At 36.3% G+C, this 19,818-nt stretch overlaps 1 protein-coding gene across 3 annotated transcripts in view; it reads left to right on the plus strand.

The window, feature by feature from the left end:
* The first annotated feature begins 209 nt into the window (after positions 1 to 209).
* LOC132235397 (probable ATP-dependent RNA helicase DDX60) overlaps positions 210 to 19,818 on the plus strand; it is a 96,053-nt gene continuing 76,444 nt past the window's right edge. For 2 of the 3 annotated variants that reach the window (XM_059697681.1, XM_059697682.1), the window contains exons 1-7: positions 210 to 370; positions 4,079 to 4,359; positions 10,330 to 10,399; positions 14,288 to 14,477; positions 14,827 to 15,168; positions 16,313 to 16,435; positions 18,601 to 18,771. In XM_059697681.1, coding sequence (XP_059553664.1) covers positions 4,083 to 4,359; positions 10,330 to 10,399; positions 14,288 to 14,477; positions 14,827 to 15,168; positions 16,313 to 16,435; positions 18,601 to 18,771 — 1,173 coding nt within the window. In that variant the 5' untranslated portion in view covers positions 210 to 370; positions 4,079 to 4,082. Of the gene's footprint in view, positions 371 to 4,078; positions 4,360 to 10,329; positions 10,400 to 14,287; positions 14,478 to 14,826; positions 15,169 to 16,312; positions 16,436 to 18,600; positions 18,772 to 19,818 lie in introns of those variants that run through there. The other variant, XM_059697684.1, reaches the window with a different exon arrangement.

Raw genomic sequence — 19,818 nt, forward strand, 5'->3', positions numbered from 1 at the left:
AGTTTTGGTAGAACTTTAAAAGCAAATAAAAGAAGGTAGAGGGGTAGGCAACTGTGAGTTTAAAGAAATGGTTGAACCAAGTCCTTGGAGTAGCGAACAGCCGGTGAGGTAATGAGGTAGGTGTGTATGTATCAGACCTTTGCCTTCAATGTTTCTTTTTCTAGAGGGTGTGGCCAAAAATAATGCTCAATCATTCCTCTTAGCCTCTTCAGGAAACGAAAGCTAATGCCATGAGCTGATGCAGAGAAGTTGCTGCGCTGGGTTCAGTTAAAGAAACAGTGTAGCTCCGACTGATCACCGCCGACTCACTTCCCCTGTCTTGCAACTGCTGCTGGCTGTTGGACTGTGAAAAGGAAACTACAGGTCACAGGTAAAGGGGGAGTTATGCCTTGTGTGTAGATGAATTGGTGAGAAAAACAAAACAAAACAGAGCTGATGTTGAAGGACCATATAAGAAACAACTGACTCCTAAGAGTTAACTTATACGTGAAGGTTAGTTAGACTTGGGGGTAGAGAAGTGATGGTGGTGTAGTCCCAAGACAGTTTCTTAGCAAATAAACTAACTCGAATATCCATTTGAGATTGATGCCAACATGGCTGCTTTACATGGAATTTTACTTGTAAAACATGCTAAGACTTTCCAGGATCAGCTTGAGTATTAAAAAGAAATTGATACACAATTTTACATGAGGCTTCTAGCATAATGTAACAGACAAGGCACACATAAAGGACACACACACACACACACACACACACACACACACACGTTAATTTAAGTATCTATTTCTAACTGTTTTGGGAAGTTGAAGATGAGACAATGATGAGCTCGGCAGGATTGATTGATAGAGAAACAATGGTGTTAGTGAGAAACCTACCTTCAGTGGTGGTTTGTAAACTTAGATTTTAAATACTGTTTACATGGTTTTTGCGCTTTTCCCACCGCCTCCGCTGCCCCAGAACGCCCCCCCTCCCCCACCTCCTCCGCCTCTTTCTCCGCTGTGGTCCCCTTCTTCTCCGCGGCAGTAGGGGTGGAAGGGCGGGGGCGGGTGTGGGGGTGGGAGGGCGGGGGCGGGTGTGGGGGTGGGAGGGCGGGGGCGGGAGGTGGCGCTGCCATCAACCCAGCTTCCCTGCCTCCCGGGGAACCTCAGCACTTGGCGCTCCTCGCGGAGCAGCTCAAAAGCCAAAAGCCATGGCCGGTTTGACAGCTTCCGCGGGGACTGCCTGGCCCATGTGGACATCAAGCTCTCTTACCAAACCTGCGGCAGAAAGTGGGTACTTTTGTGTCAACACACCTGGACCAGCAGGCATGCAATCCAAGGAGGCACAAGAACCAGTTGCAGAATGGCCTGCGGCCAAGCCTGGGTCAGGGGCGATGCTGGAAGCTGGAGTGGAAAGAAGTATTTCCCAGGTGGTGGATCCCAAAAGAAACCACCTCCTCAGGCCACAGATAGAACCAGCCATTTTACAAGTTCCTGGCGGCCAAGATTTGGGATCTTTTGTGATTCCTTGTACATTTTAAGTGTTTTTGTTCTAGTTATGTGAAAAATGCATGGGTATTTTGATAGGAATTGCATTGACTTTGTAGATTGCTGTGAGTAGATTGGACATTTTAACTATATTAATTCTTCTAATCCATGAGTATATATATGTGCGTGTGTTCAATTTCTTTCATCCATGTCATAATGTTCAGAGTACAGGTCCTTTACTTTCTTGTTTAAATTTATTCCTAGCTATTTTATGTTTTTTGATGTAGTTATAACGGGATTGTTTTCTTTATTTTTTCTGATAATTCATTATTTTTATATAGGAAGACAACAGAGTCATGAATATTAATTTTATATCATGCAACTTCACTGAATTCATTAATCCTAACAGGTTTTGGTGGACTTTCTAGTGTTGTTTTTTAATATGTATCATATATCAAATAGTGACAATTTTAGTTTTTACTTTCCAACTTGGATAACTCCCACCCCCACCCCCTTGTTTCATTGCTGTGGCTAGGATTTCTGATACTATGTTCAATAGGAGTGGTGATAGTGGGCATCTTCCCCATTTACAGTCTTCTTCCTGATGTAAAAAGAAAAAGCTTTCAGCTTTTCACAGTTCAGTATGACATTAGTGTAGGTTTGTTTTATATGGCCTTTATTATGTTCCGGTATATTGTTTGTTTGTTTTTTTAAAAAAATCTTTTTTGTAGCCCTAGCTGGTTTGGCTCAATGGGAGTGTATGCCTGTGGACTGAAGGGTCCTGGGTTCAATTCCAGTCAAGGGCACATGCCTGGGTTGTGGGCCCGATCCCCAGTGGGGGGCATGCAGGAGGCAGCCGATCAATGATTCTCTCTCATCATTGATGTTTCTATCTCTCTTTCCCTCTCCCTTCATCCCTGAAATCAACAAAATATATTTAAAAAATTCCTTGTTGTTGAAAGTATTACATATGTCTCTTTTTCCTCCCATTGACCTCGCCCCGGCCACTCCCACCCCCCAGCACATGCCCTCAGTCCCCTAATGTCTGTGTCCATTGGTTATATGCATGTATACAAGTCCTTTGGTTGATCTCTTACCTCTCCTTCCCATCTTTCCCTGCCTTCCCTCTGAGGTTTGACAGTCTGTTCAATGTTTCTATGCAGGTCTATTGCTTTTATACCCACTTTGTTGAGAGTTGTTTTTTTAAATATATTTTTTAATTGATTTCAGAGAGGAAGGGAGAGTGAGATAGAAACATCAGTGATAAGAGAGAATCATTGATTTTCTTCCTCCTGCCCACCCCACTCTGGGGAATCAAGCCTGAAACCTGGGCATGTGCCCTGATGGGGAATCAAACTGTGACCTCCTGGTTCATAGGTTGATGCTCAACCATTGAGCCACTCTGGCTAGGTGAGAGGTTTTTTATATCATAAATGAATATGGAATTTTGACAGATGATTGAATGTTTCTTAGAAGCTAAAGACCTTGAGGCCATTGCCTAGAATAGTGCCTGATGCTATCATAAATACCCAATAAAAATTAATGGGTAGATTAATTAATTAATTAATTTTATTATTATAGGCACTCAGTAGGGTGACTGGTAGGATAGCCAAGTTACTCTCAGCTGCTCTTTTTTACAAAAATAAAACACTGTTGTAATTCTGTATGTGTAATTTATTTTTATGTAATTTGGTAATAAATCTGTGATTTCATTTATAGAGTCCATGACATTAAAATTTCTTGGTAACACTATTAATAGATTGAAGTTTATTTACAGATAATCATTCCTTCTGCTTGTCACTGTCTTGTGAATCTGAGTATCTATAGTACCTATGATTGTATCTATTTGCTTTTGGTATACAGTGGAACTTTATTAGTTTGATTTCTGAGGGACCACACTTGATCCTTTCCTCCATAAGCTGGAGAATAAACATTTTGATACAACATGAAGTTCTGCTACCTGCTAGCCACCAAGACAGTATCCCAGTTTTTGTAGTTTTCTTAATGTCACCACTTAAATATTTTACTATTTAAAAAAGAACAGATAAAGGAAGAGTACACATGTTTATACAGTGAGACAATGCATATTTCATAAACTCACTTGAAAAAAAATGATGAAAGTCATTGAGTACACAGAAACCTGCAATTTAAGCATTGATAGAGTGTTAATTGATTATAATCTGGTTGCCTATGTGCTCAGCTATGACATAAAAGAATACAATCAAAGTAATATTTAAAATGCTAGAAATTTATCTATGTAGACTATTCCAAAGTTAAAATTTACATAGAAATGTCACCATTTATTAGTTTTCATAAATCAAATCTTCCTTTAAATGTGTACATTATTTTTTTGTCTCTGTAAATATGACTTTCACATATATATTTTCAGGAATAGGTTTTCCCCTACGATGCAACTCCTCCATCTCTTTTACGTAATTTAATTGCAAACATATTTGCGAAGAGGATTATGAAAAAGTACCCTCATTAGGGAACTAGGTATGGAGGAGATTTAGAGAAAAGAAGGAATTGAGCAGATTTTACCTCTGGAAGAAGTACACTATATTGTGATGTTATTTTAAATAAAGTGATAATTAAGAGCTTTGCTTTTACAGAACCATGGCTTCTGAACCTACTATGTCAAATGAAATATCAAGCCCTAGTAGCAGCGAAGGTGAAAGTGAGACTGATACTGAAAGTGACAGCTCTGATGACAGTGAGAGCATGGAGAGCCTGTCCTCATTTGATCAATCTGAAGAAGAAGATCATCTAAGCTCAGAAGATGTAGTAGAAGAGACAGCTTATGGGCAGTTACCATGTGAGTTTGGAATTAATGAAGAGAAGCCATCAGAAGTTGAAGCTACAGGCGAAAACAGCCATGATTTAGAAAAATCAGGTGAGGCAGCACCCATGGATGAATTTCCCTCCCTCATCCTTCCTCCTCCCCCTTTCTTCTCTTCTTCTTCTTCCTCCTCCTCCTCTCTTTCTTTCTCCTCCTCTCTGAACAATATCAGTGCCTTCACACTTTTTCTCTTTTATATTAAACTAGAGGCCTGGTGCATGAAATTTGTGCATGGAGGGGGGCGTGTCCCTCAGCCCAGCCTGCACCCTCTCCAATCTGGGACCCTTTGAGGGATGTCCCTCTCACAATCCAGGACTTCTGGCTCCCAACCACTCACCTGCCCACCTGCGTGATTACCCCTAACCACTTCTGCCTGCCAGCCTGATCACCCCCTAACCACTCCCCTGCCAGCCTGATTGCTCCTAACTGCCCTCCCTTGCTGGTCTGGTCACCCCTAACTTCCCTCCCCTGCAGGCCTGGTCACCCCCAAATGCCCTCTCCTGCTGGCCTGGTTCCCCCCCAACTGCCCTCCTCTGAAGGCCATCTTGTGGTGGCCATCTTGTGTGTTGGAGTGATGGTCAATTTGCATATTACCTCTTTATTATATAGGATAAGATGTTTGTTGTTGGTTTTTAGTTGACCCTGATTGAGTAGTTTGCTTGGCTTGGAATTTATACTGTAAATAAAAATTAGGTTAGGAAATTTTTTTTTAAATGAGTGTATGGATGATTTTATTTAACTTAAATACAGATTTATTACACTCCACTCTAGTACAGTTCTTTGAATTTTCACAAGTCCAGTTAAATTAATAAATATTTAGGGATAGGGACTGAGAATCAACAATTATAATAAGGTTCTCACATGATTCTGATTATAGTACTGTGAATTTAAAAGCAGGTCCCCATGACTCTGCTTGACTCAAAAGGTTGAAGGGTACTGGAATGCTAAGCTTGAGTTCCTAACTTAATTATAGGGTTTGGCAAAAGTGGGTTTACAGTTGTATGTGAAACAGAATTTATTCTTATAACATTATTTATTTTTATTGTATTATTTTCCATATAAACAGCTGTAAACTGAATTTTGCCCCACCCTGTATTAGTACATCCTATATAATAAAAGGGTAATATGCAAATTGACCCTAAGGGCAGAATGACCAGAATGACCGCTGGACCAGTCACTATGAGGCTCACTGACCACATCTCGGTCCCTTTCCCCAGCTGGCAGGCTCTGATCATCCAATGGCAAACAGGGAACCGGGGGTGGGTGGCAGCAGGGGGCAGGGCTAGCTGCAGGCAGCCAGGGAAGATGGCCCTGATTGCAGGCCAGGCCTAGGGACCATACCTGTGCACCAATTTCGTGTGCCAGGCCTCTAGTATAATATAATTATAGCGATTGTAAAAAAATAAATACCCATTTTGAGTTTTAATATATATCTCAATATAAAAATTTTATAATTTAATAGTGTGTATTATCAGATTAAAGGAAAATACTTCAGGTGCTGCAGAAAAACATTTACTAAAGTTCAATAGTTACTCATGACTATTTTTTCACCCACTGGAAAAATAAGATAGTTACCTAAAATTAATAAAAGCAGCTTGCTAAAAATCTATATCAAACATTGAATAATGGTAAAACTTCATCTGCGTTGCCACTGGAATGAGGAAGAAGAAAGCATTTTTGCTTTCATCACAACAGTCTAATATTATATTGGAAGGCCTAATTAGTCTAAAAAAAATCAGAAAAGTAAATAAAATATGCAAAGATAGGGAGGAAAGCAAAAATAACTGTTATTATACTCTACCCTGAACTGTGAAGAAAGTCTACCTAAAATGTCCAAGATAATCTACACACAACTGAGAAATAAGAGAAATCTCTTTTGGAATGTAAAATTGACATGTTAAAAAATATTGATCCTAATCCCATCAGTATGGAAATATCCATTAGTACAGAATATCATACTGATTCTAAGTACAAAAATGACTAATTGGAAAATATATTCAAAGAAAGAAAACCATCAAATTATCCATACAAAATATCCATAAAATATACGGAGGAATAAACTTATCAAAGCATATTAAAGAGAGCTCTGGCCAAATAGCTCAGTTGGTTGGGCATTGTTCTGTACACCAAAAAGTTGCAGGTTCGATTCCCAGTCAGGGCACATACCTAGGTTTTGCGTTTGATTCCCAGTAGGGGCACTTACGGGAGGCAACAGATTGATGTTTCTCATTCACATCAATGCTTCTCTCTCCCTCCCCCCACTCTCTAAAAATCAAACATATCCTTGGGTGAGGATTACAAAAACATATTAATGAGAAAATAATTATGAAACATTATAGAAGAACTTATTTGTACTGAATAAATGTAGAAATACCTTATGTTCTTCCTTGTTATCATCTGATATTATAAGTATATCTAGTCTGACCAAATTAATCTTTAAATTTAATACATGTTCAATCGGAATCTCCTCTTTTATCTTGCCTCTACAAAAAAAAAATGTGCATCAGAATATCTTAAGGATCTTGAGATAAATTTCTTTCTTTTTTTTTTTTATATTTTATTGATTTTTTACAGAGAGGAAGGGAGATAGAGAGTTAGAAACATCGATGAGAGAGAAACATCTATCAGCTGCCTCCTGCACATCTCCCACTGGGGATGTGCCCGCAACCCAGGTACATGCCCTTGACCGGAATCGAACCTGGGACCTTTCAGTCCGCAGGCCGACGCTCTATCCACTGAGCCAAACCGGTTTCGGCGAGATAAATTTCTTAAACAAAATAAAACAAGTGCTTGATTTCTTAAACAAGATAAAAGAAATTTTCAAATAAAAAATTAAAAGTTTGGTAAATTTGACCATCTATACTAATAAAGGGTAATATGCTAATTAGACCAGGTCGACCGCACATCTTCTGGACATCCAACTTCCTTCTGGACAAAGCCATGGTGGCAGGGGCCAAGGCAGAGACAGTTAGAGGCAATCAGGCCTGCAAGGGAGCAAGCAGTTAGGTGCAATCAGGCTGATGGGGGAGCAAGCTGTTAGGGTTGAGATCAGGCCAGCGTGAGGGAGCAAGCAGTTAGGGGCGCGACTAGGCTGGTGTGGGGGAACAATCAGTTAGGTGGCGATCAGGCCAGCAGGGGAGAGCAATTAGGGGGCGATCAGGCCAGCAGGGGAGGGCAGTTGGGGACGATCAGGCCTAAACCGGCAGTCGGACAGCCCCTAAAGGGTCCCAGATTGGAGAGGGTGCAGGCCAGGCTGAGGGACTCCCCCCATGCATTAATTTCATGCACTGGGCCTCTAGTATCAAATAAAAGAGTATTTATATATTAAAGATGTCAAACAATGTTAAAGCGGTATACTGGAATGAAATCATAAATCCATGTATAAATATAAGTATTATTTAACCAGGAAAATTATAGATTGTATACAAATTAATTGGAGAAGACAACTCAGTAGAAAATAGGCAAAGGTCATCAATAAGCAAATCACAAAAGGGAAACTTAAATGTTAAAAAAACCGATATATATTCTACAGCATACTCATCCTTGGTAGTGATATAAATTAGAACTCTGAGATGCTATTTCACATTTATCAGATTAGAAATACTTTAAAGTTTGACAATATCAATACATTGAATATGAACTTAATACTATCTAGTAAAGTTGCTTACCCTCTAATCTTTACCCCTTAGAGAATTTCTATTGCTTATGCTCCATGAGAAATATTAAAATTTTTATTAACCTACATCAACTCAATAAATTCAATTAAAAAATAAAGGAAAAAATAATGTAAAATATGCTATAATTTGTAAGACAATGGCAAGAAAACAAAACAACTTAAATGTCTATCATTATGGAATTTGGCTTCAGAAGGTGATATAATTGTATGGTAGAGTATTATCAGCTGCTAAAATGTGTATCAATGTGGATAGATCTCAAAATCATAAAGTTGAATGAAGAAAACAAGTTGTGGAATGATACCATTTAACTGAAGGAGACAAAGAAGGATATTATATGTGTTCATACAAAATTATGGCAAAGAAATATCACAATGTCAGTGGCCAACTATGGCAGCAGAATGGGAATACAGCTATATCTTCAATGTTTATACCCCTTTAATAAATAAATTTGAAGCAAAAGAACAAAATTTTAACATTTATCAATTCCAATGTTTGATACATAGATGTTTGCTATTATTTTTTATACTCGTCTGTATTTTTAAATTATTATCAGTCCTCCCCCTAAAAATGATAAACTTAAATATAGGGTGGCCCCATCACCAACCACCTTTTATTAACCACCTTGATTAAATTCTCAAGATTTTTGAATTCTTATCTGGATGATCTAGATATATAAAACCCAAGCAATCGGAACGCCAGAACAAGAAAAACCAGAACGACTGGTTGCTTTGACGTGCACTGCAGCCCCGATCGGCCCCCTCACCCCGATTGAGGGTGGGATGGGCTGGCTGACCATCTGAGCACCCCCCCCCTCCTGCCCCGGTTTGGCCTGGCCTCAATCAGCCCCAATCAGGGTAGGCCGGTCAGACCCCACCCATGCACGAATTCATGCACTGAGCCTCTAGTGTATGGATAACATTTACCCACAGCAAATGTTAATAATTAACCTAAGCCCAAATTGAAATATTTCATACCTTCTTACAAACTAAAATAAAAATAAGTGAAAGAAATACAGTAGACCAACTTAATGTGTTTTTTAAAATTATTGATACAATTGAGACTAAACTTTAAAATATTCTTCCAAATGAATATTTTCACATGTCTCCACCAGTTAGTCAGGCTTTTAATAAGCAAAACTTAAGACCTAGTAACAGAAAATGTTTCTGCTATCTTACACAAAACTTTAAATCTTGCATCTGTATCAAATCACAGCGTTAGCTTGTTGGGTTGCTTCTCTCAGCATAGATCTGAAAATAGTAATGATAAAATGGAAGTATGAAATTATTGGTCACAAAACAATGAAGACATTTGGAGACTTCTATGTTAATTGTAACAAATACTAAATAAGTACGATTTTAATGAATATGAATATATACACCCCAGAGTAGCCTTACCATTTGATTAATAAATTATTTGATTAATAAATTCCAAAGTACTTTTTAGGAGTGAGGAGCTACCTATTATTAATATATCTGGACCTGTATATAGGCATGTCTAGGTACCCCACATTTTTTAAAATATTCTTTTATAATACCTAACACTCCTCAATTATGCACAAATTCACTTTCTTTGAAAAAGGAGCAGTTGTGAGGGCTCAATTAATTAATATCAGTCATAACAATGTGAGAGATTACTTATGCTGTAACAAAAATGCCAAAAAACTACAGTGTTTCAATATTCCTGCTTCTTTTTTCCCGAGACCTCACATTCTAAATAGATGAATATTTGTTTTCTTTCCAAGTGCTAATTTCTTAATAGAATGCATTTAACAAGGACATGGGATATTACAAAGAAATTTGCAAGAGTAATTTATTTCAAAGAATTAAATCAAATTTTCTCCCCTCCCCTCCCCCAGTATTCAGAAGAGTAGAAAAATACAGGATTTGCCATTTTATTATCTATGTTTAATGAGAAAACTTTTGAATTAGACACTGTATCTATATCTATATATCTGTTTAAAGATATCTTTTTATATATTTATATGAATTAATTTTGAAAGTGCTAAATTTTCAGTTTTTTGGACATTCTTGTCTTTGTGGACCTGTATTTATGTTTATCATTAAAATTCATTTGTGACTAGGGATTTACTATTTTGTGTTTATGAGAAATCAAATTTTAAAACTGTAAGATTGGCTTACCTTGCCCATATTTATTCTTTTTAGTAAGTAATATAGGTATATTTTCATTTTTAACATAATCTGTTTATCTTTTGACATGTAACAGAATATTTCACCCATGCTTATTCAATCTTGTATAAAATATAAGTATACTCAAACTTAGCAACAGAAGGAATTATCAATTAAAATTATGTTAAAATTGAGTATTAAACTTGTTACTTATTTTAAAGGATTAACTGAATGTAAGCAAATTCTGAGGACCCTCTCATTGATGATTTGGAAAACTCTGTCAAAATCTAAGTAAGTACAGCACAAATCCTTCAAAGTAATATATCATTAGAAATAATTCATTTCCTCTGTGTGGCATATTTTTTTATTTCTTTGTGCTAAGAATCATTTTGGGTAAATTGCAAGTGGGGAAAAAGATTGATATTTCTGAAAATAGGTAAATATTTTCTTTTCTTGGGAAGGATTCCACTATATCACTATTATTCAGTAGCAAGGAATAATATACTGAAAACTTGAAAGGGTATAAGTGGAGGAAAAATTCATTTTTTAAATCTTTCACAAGACTAAAGTAGCAATTTAATTGGCATTATATTACATGTCAAAATCTTTGAAAGTTTCATAAAATTGAAATTTGGTGTGTTTTAACTAATATCAAAACATTATTTAATAGCAACAAGGACAAATACACCAAACTAATGCATCATTGAATTCCCTCAACAGTCATTTTTATGTGCCCATTAATATGCTAGCCTCTAGGGATGAAGAAAATAGAATTTATTGTTATAGGTGATTTATTTAATCTAATCTTATATACTTACCTCCACATTCCAATTTTCTAAAATAATTTAGAATAGAGATGCTGTAATTCCAATTGAATGCAATTATAAAACACAAACACAAAATATCATTTATGATATGAATATTTTTTTTAAATATATTTTATTGATTTTTTACAGAGAGGAAGGGAGAGAGAGAGTTAGAAACATCGATGAGAGAGAAACATCGATCAGCTGCCTCCTGCACATCTCCTACTGGGGATGTGCCCACAACCCAGGTACATGCCTTTGACCGGAATCGAACCTGGGACCCTTCAGTCCGCAGGCTGACGCTCTATCCACTGAGCCAAACCGGTTTCGGCTATGATATGAATATTTTAAGCATATATTATGACATAAGAATATTTAGTTCTATAAATTGTATAAATATTTATCTCATGAATCCTCATAGCAACTACATGAAATTTTAACTGCTTTTAATTCCCACTTAAGTTTATTTTTATTTTTTTAAAATACATTTTATTGATTTTTTACAAAGAGGAAGGGAGAGGGATAGAGAGCTAGAAACATCCATAGAAAAATCGATCAGCTGCCTCCTGCACACGTCCTACCAGGGATGTGCCCGCAACCAAGGTACATGCCCTTGGCCGGAATTGAACCTGGGACCCCTCAGTCCGCAGGCCAATGCTCTATCCACTGAGCCAAACTGGTGCTGGCTCCCACTTAAGTTTAGAAACTGTAGCACAGACTAGAGAAGCAAGTAATCGAAAGTCCCAGAGCTGGTCCTTTTTTTAATGGGGTGGTTCGTTTTCCTGGTGTTGAGTTGTATAAGTTCTTTATATATATTGGAAATTAACCCCTTATCAGATGTATCACTGGCAAATATGTTCTCCCATTCAGTGGATTCCCTTTTCACTTTGCTGATATTTTCTTTTGCTGTGCAAAAGCTTTTCAGTTTGACATAGTCCCATCAATAAATCAACAAACAACAAGTGCTGGCAAGGATGTAGAAAAAAGGGAACCCTTGTGCACTGTTGGTGGGAATGCAGACAGGTGCAGTCACTGTGGAAAACAGCATGGAGTTTCCTCGAAAAAATTATAACTGCATCTACTTATTGATCTAGCGATCCAACTTCTGGGAATATGAATATCCGAAGAAACTCAAAACACTAATTTGAAAGAATATATGCACCCCTGTGTTCATTGCAGCATTATTTACAATAGGCAAGATCTGGAAACAGCCCAGTGTCCATCAGTAGATGAGTGGATAAAAAAGCTGTGGTACATTTACACAATAGAATACTACTTGACCATAAAAGTAAGCATACAAACAAATAAATGGAATCTTTTTTTGTTGTTAATCCTCACCCGAGGATATTTTTCCATTGATTTTTAGACAGAAGGAGAGACACAGAGAGAGAAACATCCATGTGAGAGAGACACATTGATTGGTTGCCTCCAGCATACACCCCCCACCAGGGTATGCACCCCAATCAGGACCCGGGTTCGAGTCCGTAGTGTAGGTGCATGCCCTTGACTGGGATCAAATCCAGGAGCCTTCAGTCCAATAGCCCACGCTCTATCCACTGAGCCAAACCAAGGCAGAAAGTTACCTTTTTTGACAACATGGATAGTTGTGGAGATTATTTTGCTAAGTGGAATAAGCCAGAGAAAGGGAAATACCATATGATCTCACTTATATGTGGAATATAATGAACAAAATAAATTGACAAATAAAATTTGCCTGGATACATGGAACAGACTGACAGTCGTCAGAGGGGAATAGAGTTAGGGGAGGCTAGTGAAAGAAGGTGAAGGTTTTAAGCAAAAAAAATATATAGATACACACACACACACACACACACACATTATATAACACGTAGACACAGGCAACAGTGTGGTGATGGCCAGAGGGAAAAGGAGTGGGGGTAGGTGGCAGTGAGCAAACAGGGAAGGGGGAGGGAGAGTAGGGACTGAAAGAGACTTTTCTTGGGGTGATGGGCACATGATGTAGTGTGCAGATGATGTTTTGCTGAGCTGTACATTTGAAACTTGTAAGGTTTTGTACCAATGTCACCCCAATAAATTTAATTAAAAAATAAACATATTAGAAAATAAAAATAAATAAATAAACAAACAAACTCCCAGAACGTGTATGTAACAGAGCCAGGATTCTAATCTCAGCAGTCTGACGGCAGAGAATACAGTCTGATTTACTACTTTATGTGTCAAAATGTGCAAAGAGTAAATTCTGAAAAAATGCACAGCAGAATTCAAGTTTCTGCAGTTTTAATTTTTTTAGTAGCATGTAGTAGCTTCACACATCTTAGCCACAAAACTGAAGAAAAAAAAAACACAAAAGAAAAAATTAAAACTAGAAGCATGTAGTTCATGTTTTGTACAACACCAGGTGTTGAAAATTATGTAGATGAATTGAATTTCTGACACCTGTTAATGTAGGTGTAACTCTATATGATTGCTTTAGAAAATAATTTGGTATTGCCTTATGGTGTACAAATTAGTAATTACATTTTTATAAATAGACCTTAGAGTTTCACCTGTGTAGTAGGAAACAGACACAAGAATGATCATTGCAGCACAGTTTGTAACAGCAATAAATGGAAGAAAAAATGCTCATTGAAAGGAGAAAGATAAAGATAAATATTGATATAGATATATAATTGCTATTATACAGCAGTAAAGTTATTTAAATATAGCTTCCTGCAACCATATACTAGAATTTTAATAGTAATTGGTAATTAAGTTTAAAAATTCCATAAAAGTCGGATAAGACATTGTTCTTTTAATAAAGATCCTAAACAAGGCATACATATACTGTCATAAAAACTTTTAAAAAGTGAGAAAGAGTATGATGAAAACTAAATTCAAGGCAGTGATTGCCTATGAGGGAGAGTTTGGGAGATAAGTTTTGACAACATCTCATAGGGTCGATATAAGTTATAGAAAATTTTTGAAGTGGGTAGAGAGTTTACAGCTCTTCATTACATGTTAATTTAAAATGCACAATGAGATAGTCCCATACATATAATTGACCAAAGATTATGACTGCTTTAATTTTTCGCACTGGAAGTACAAAAACAGTAAGTATAAATTTAAAATAGAGAGGCACTTTTTTGCATAAATTTATGCTTACAACAATAAATTTAAGTTTCACCATAGAATCAGTCATACCTTTAACTAAGGGCTTATTTATGATTGCAAAATAATAGGAATGCCCTGGAAAATTGTTACTTCAATAAACAAAACTGTATGGTTAGTTTTTCTTTAAGATTCTTGCTTAAACTAGAAGAAAATTTATGAAACCGATTGAACTGTGGGGTTTTGTCTCAAGCTACTATTATCTTTATAATCTTTGCATTATGTGTTTCATATTTTTATTCAGAATGGTGAGCTTACTTAAAGACTTTGTTGAGTCTGAATTTTTTTTGATTGATGGAGATTCATTACTCATCGATTGTTTTCTTAATGTGAACTTCAAGAAAGGACAAACTCTTCACTTCTTTTATATTGTAGAACAATTTCTGCATGATTTCATTCAAAAGGAAGCCAAATTTGTATTAGTTTTTTTTAAGGTAACAAACAGATTTAATTTTCCATTCTCATTTTATAGAGGCTAAGAAAAAATATTTATTTTTAAGTGTTATCAGTCATTACTTACTCTTTTATATATTTTGCTTATTCAGATTATAATTAAAGTCTATACTAATAGGAATAATACCAAGTATTATTAATAGGGAAATAGCTAATGAGTCTTTATCTGACATTTCTACAGTATTCAGAAAAATTAAGTTAATAACCTTGAATTTTTAACTCTTTGTATTATGTTAATACAACAATTTATATGCAATGCTAATATTTAGAAAAATAACTAGATATTCTATTTTTATGTCTAAAATTAACATTGATTTCATTTATCTACAGGATGCAGAAAATCTGTATTATAATTACCCTGAAATTCTGGCCCTTCGTACCATATTGATTTATCATTTAGAATACAACACTGATGTCACTATTTATACAGAATTTTCCAACTGTCTGACACCAGAATGGGAGATATTTCTTAAAGAATGTTATCCATATTTCCTCATTGTCTCAGATAAGGGAATAACAAAACATCAAACAGACTTTTTAAACATTTTGATCATGCATGCTCTTCAGAAGAAAATCAATATTGTACAGATTTCAGGAATAGAGTCAGATGTCCTTAGAATTTATGGATACTGTGCCTCAAGTCTCTATATGCACAAACAGTTTTTTGAAAAGGTAAGTTATGTGAAATTACCCAGAATAAATGAGCAACATCAATGTGGAAAAATTAACCAGAGAACCAATAGCCGTAAGTGTTTATTCAAAAATTCTAGGCATAAGAACACTCTGAAGGAATATTCTAACATGGGAAAAGAGCAGAATTTAAGTTAGCTTATGTTCTTGCATATTAACCCTTTGGGCAATTTTGAGAAGTGGGGAGGAAAAGTATGGGCGAAGGTCAAGTACAATAGGCACTGCAGAGGAACAGTTCAGAGGCCAAGGACATGTGAGGACACAGTGGGAAATTCCCAGTCAGTGCCTTGTACATAAATTACATGTATCTGTACATACATATGTACACATTCACATCACATTCACATTCATTTATACACTCCTATTATTAAATTTGCATACATTTGTGTATATATTTTACACATAAGTGTGTGTGTGTATGTGTGTGACACCAGAATGGGAGATATTTCTTAAAGAATGTTATCCATATTTCCTCATTGTCTCAGATAAGGGAATAACAAAACATCATATATATATATATATATATATATATATATATATATATATATGATAATATATATAGATATATATATATAGATATATATATATATATACACACACACACACACACACACACACACATATAATCTGGGATGATTAGTCTGTATTATCACTTTTAAAATTAAGATAGCTGTTAGAGAAAATATTTCATCATTTTATTTGTCACTTCTTTTTTGCAATTATTTTGAGTAGTTGTATCTATTAAAAAATAGCTGTGAATAAATACTAAGGCTTGAAAATATTACTTAAAAATTTTCCTTTTTTTGTAAATAGATAACATATCAGTGTGGGGCAATTTACAACAATTATAGTACTAATAAAGCCAGTACTTTCTTAGTTTTATTAGGCTGGTTTTATTAGAATTACAAGCATTTTAATTTCTCTTCTTATATTCTAGTAACCTCAGCAGTGAGTAGTTCAAACAAAAGGAGTAGAAGTCTATTTTAGCTTGAATTAATGGATTATTTTTGTCTGTAGACAAATAATAATAAACATTATTTTCCACCTTGTATTTACTTTAACTAGAGGTTTGCAATAGGTATTTTTATTTGAACCAGACGACTTACTTATGTGTTTTGTTTTTTAGCATGAGATACAACTGCAGCATGCCTTACATGCCTACATAATAGAGTATGACCAAAGGTCACTGGAGAGAGAAATATTTCTCTATGGTCATTTGAAACTTAACTTGGGAGAAATGCAGAAAGAGGTAACAACACATTTATTTGGAAACTGAAGACCAGCACATAGGCAGTGTACTTTTAATGGTTTATCGCTTCTAGAAGACAGACATTTTTTTAAATCAACATTCATGTCCTTGCTGATTATATAGACTTTCTTCTTTAAGCTGCACAGCACTGAGGCAAAGGGAGTCTTGCTAAATTTATTGATTACAAAACCCTAGAGATGTTCTACCCCCCAAAATTATATAAAACATACTGTAAAATTGGAGGAAAAAAAGCTAATGTGATAATTTTAAGATCTCAAACTTTTATCTTTTAATATATGGGTGACTACTGTGGAAATCTATACCTAAAAGCTAGGACATTTTTAGTTTTCTGAAAAGGAAAGCTATGTAGCTAATATGGAAGTTAAGCCATTGATACTTGAGTAATCTCTCATGAGGAACCTAAGTCAGTGTTTATTTTATCCATTTGATTACTCCAACCTCACTATCTGATATTTCCCTTCCACAGTCTTCTTTTTGAAAGACTAGATGTGTTGTCTTAGTGTCTCTCATAGACAGCAGCCTATTAAACATCTCCTCATGGATTTCTTGTTGTTGTTAATCCTCACCTGAGAATATTTTTTCCCATTCAGTTTTAGAGAAAGTAGAAGGGAGGGGGCGGGGTGAGGAGAGAGAGAGAGAGAGAAAGTAGAGAGAGAGAGTAAAACATCAATGTGAGAGAGACACATCGATTGGTTGCCTCCTGCACACACCCTGACCTGGACCAGGGATTGAACCTGCAACCCAGGTACGTGCCCTTGACCAGAGGGTGCATGTGCCAACACTCTAACCACTGAGCTATGCTGGTTATCACATGGATTTGTAATAGGCATCACAAAATTAACATAGCTAAGTTTAAGACCTTGAGTCCAAACCCATTCCATTGAAATCTCCACATATCAATTATGTTATCTCTATGCTTATAGTTGTTCAGTATATAAACCTAGGAGGTATTTTTGACTTCAGTCTTTCCCTCATACCCCCACTCAATCCACTAGTAAATCCTGTCACTGTGCATCCCAAACCTGCCAAATTGTCACCATTTCTATCACTATGACATTAGAGATTCTATCAAATCTTTCTTGTATGAAAAAATGCAGTAGACTAAGATATATCAACTTACTTGTATTTCTGTTTCTGCTTTTGATCTCCTATGATTTACTTTCTACACAGTAATCAGAGTGATCTTTTAAACAAGTAAATTTAATATCATGGCACTACTCTGCTCAAAACTGAAAAGGCCAGGTTATCAATCTTAAAATTCCTCCACACCTTACATAGTATGTAGACACTAGCCAATTTTTTTTTTTAATTTTTTAAATTGATTTCAAAGAGTAAGGAAGAGGGAGAGAGAGTTAGAAACATCAATGATGAGCGAAAATCATTGATTGGCTGCCTCCTGCATGCCCCACACTGGGGATTGAGCCCGCAATCCGAGCATGTGCCCTGGCCAGGAATTGAACCGTGACACCCTGGTTCATAGGTTGATGCTCAACCACTGAGCAATGCTGGCTGGGCTAGACAAACATTTTTAAATGAATGAATTTAATACCCAGCCATTGATAGAAAAAAACTATCGTAAGCCTGTATCCTGTTCTTTTCTAGTTACTTTGTGAACTTTTCAATTTCTTGCTCCTTTCCAACTTTCTCCAAAGCATGGAGGTTGTAGTGATAATACTTTCAGGAACAGTGGTTTATAATTATCAATTTATGAGAACATAGCTTTTTACATCAGGCAAACGCATCATCTTTGTCTCAGTTGCCTCAATGGCCACTGAAAACTGTCTGAACTGGCAACATTGAAGAATTTACAAGTTAATCATTCATGGACTTGCAAACTGGGTATGGCCTATCCAGTTTTGTTAGAGAGTATACAGATCAGGAGGAGAAATAGTTATTAATATTAAAATATACTTAGAACCTAGCTAGATACACTCATTATCATTTCTCATTAAACATTTTCCCAATTGTTCTATTCTTCCTTAGGCATTTATTTTCTATGTTTCCTTAATTATTTGAAAGTATAAGTTCAGTAGTAATATTATTAGTGGGAAGAATTCAACTTCTTTTTCTAGGGTTAAATATCACCTGAGCTTTGAACCTTGTCTCTTGTAATCACTAGGTCTTTAAAAAATTTTTTATTGCAGATACATCAGACCTTGTCCTTGTTTCTCAATCGGTGGCCTGAAGGAGCTGATGTAAGAAGTGTTGTCTGCTCTATTTCATGTGCTGTGACACTAAAACACTATAAAAAAATTTTACATGATGCCCAAGACTATGAAAACCTAAACATCTGCACAGAAAATCATAACACACAGGTGGGATTCTTTCAAAATTAATTTAATTATTCAATGTTATTATTTTTTAAAAAAATCTTTATTGTTGAAAGTATTACACATGTCCATTCCCCCCCCCCCCCCCCATTGACCTCTTATAGCCCACTCCACACCCTTCCCCAGGCCTTCACCACCCTATTGTCTGTGTCCATAGGTTATGCATATATTCATACAAGTTCTTTGGTTGATCTGTTCCCACACCCTATTCCACCCTTCCATCTGAGATGTGGCAATGCTTTTGAGTAGTAGCTATAAGAATAAACAGAAAATATGTGTTTGTCATGTGTTTGTTGAATAAACAGTGATAAATATATTGATCACATTCTTATGATGGCACGCCGGGCTCTTTACAGACAAGTTGAGATAATTTTATTTTTCTGAAATGAGTGTGTCACCTCTTCCTTCCCTGACCAAAGGACAAATATCGATTTCATTCTTGTTCTCAGCTGATCATCACTGCAGCTGAGAAAGTCATAGACCAGTTTCAAGGCATGGGTGGTGATATCCCACAGGAATTTAGCACCTGTTGAATCTGGATAACTAACCATCTGCCCTAGTGTGCAGAACCCATGTTTTCTGTTAAGAATACCAACAAGTATGCTGTACACATGAAGCTAATCCTATAAAATAAAAGGCTAATATGCAAATCAACTGAAAGGTGGAGTGACTGGTCACTGTGATATGCACTGACCACCAGGGAGCAGACACTCAGCTGCGCCCTGGTGGTCAGTGCGCTCCCACAGGGGGAGCGCCGCTCAGCCAGAAGCCAGGCTCTTGGCTGGGGAGCACAGTGGCAGTGGCGGGAGCCTCTCCTGCCTCTGTGGCAAAGCTAAGGATATCCAACTGCTGGCTTAGGTGGGCCTAAGCCAGTGATGGCAAACCTATGACACGCGTGTCAGAGGTGACATGCAAACTCATTTTTTTGGTTGATTTTTCTTTGTTAAATGGCATTTAAATATATAATATAAATATCAAAAATATGTCTTTGTTTTACTATGGTTGCAAGTATCAAAAAATTTCTATATGTGA

The sequence above is a fragment of the Myotis daubentonii genome, chromosome 5 (assembly GCF_963259705.1).
Source record: "Myotis daubentonii chromosome 5, mMyoDau2.1, whole genome shotgun sequence".
Taxonomy (NCBI): Eukaryota; Metazoa; Chordata; class Mammalia; order Chiroptera; family Vespertilionidae; genus Myotis; species Myotis daubentonii.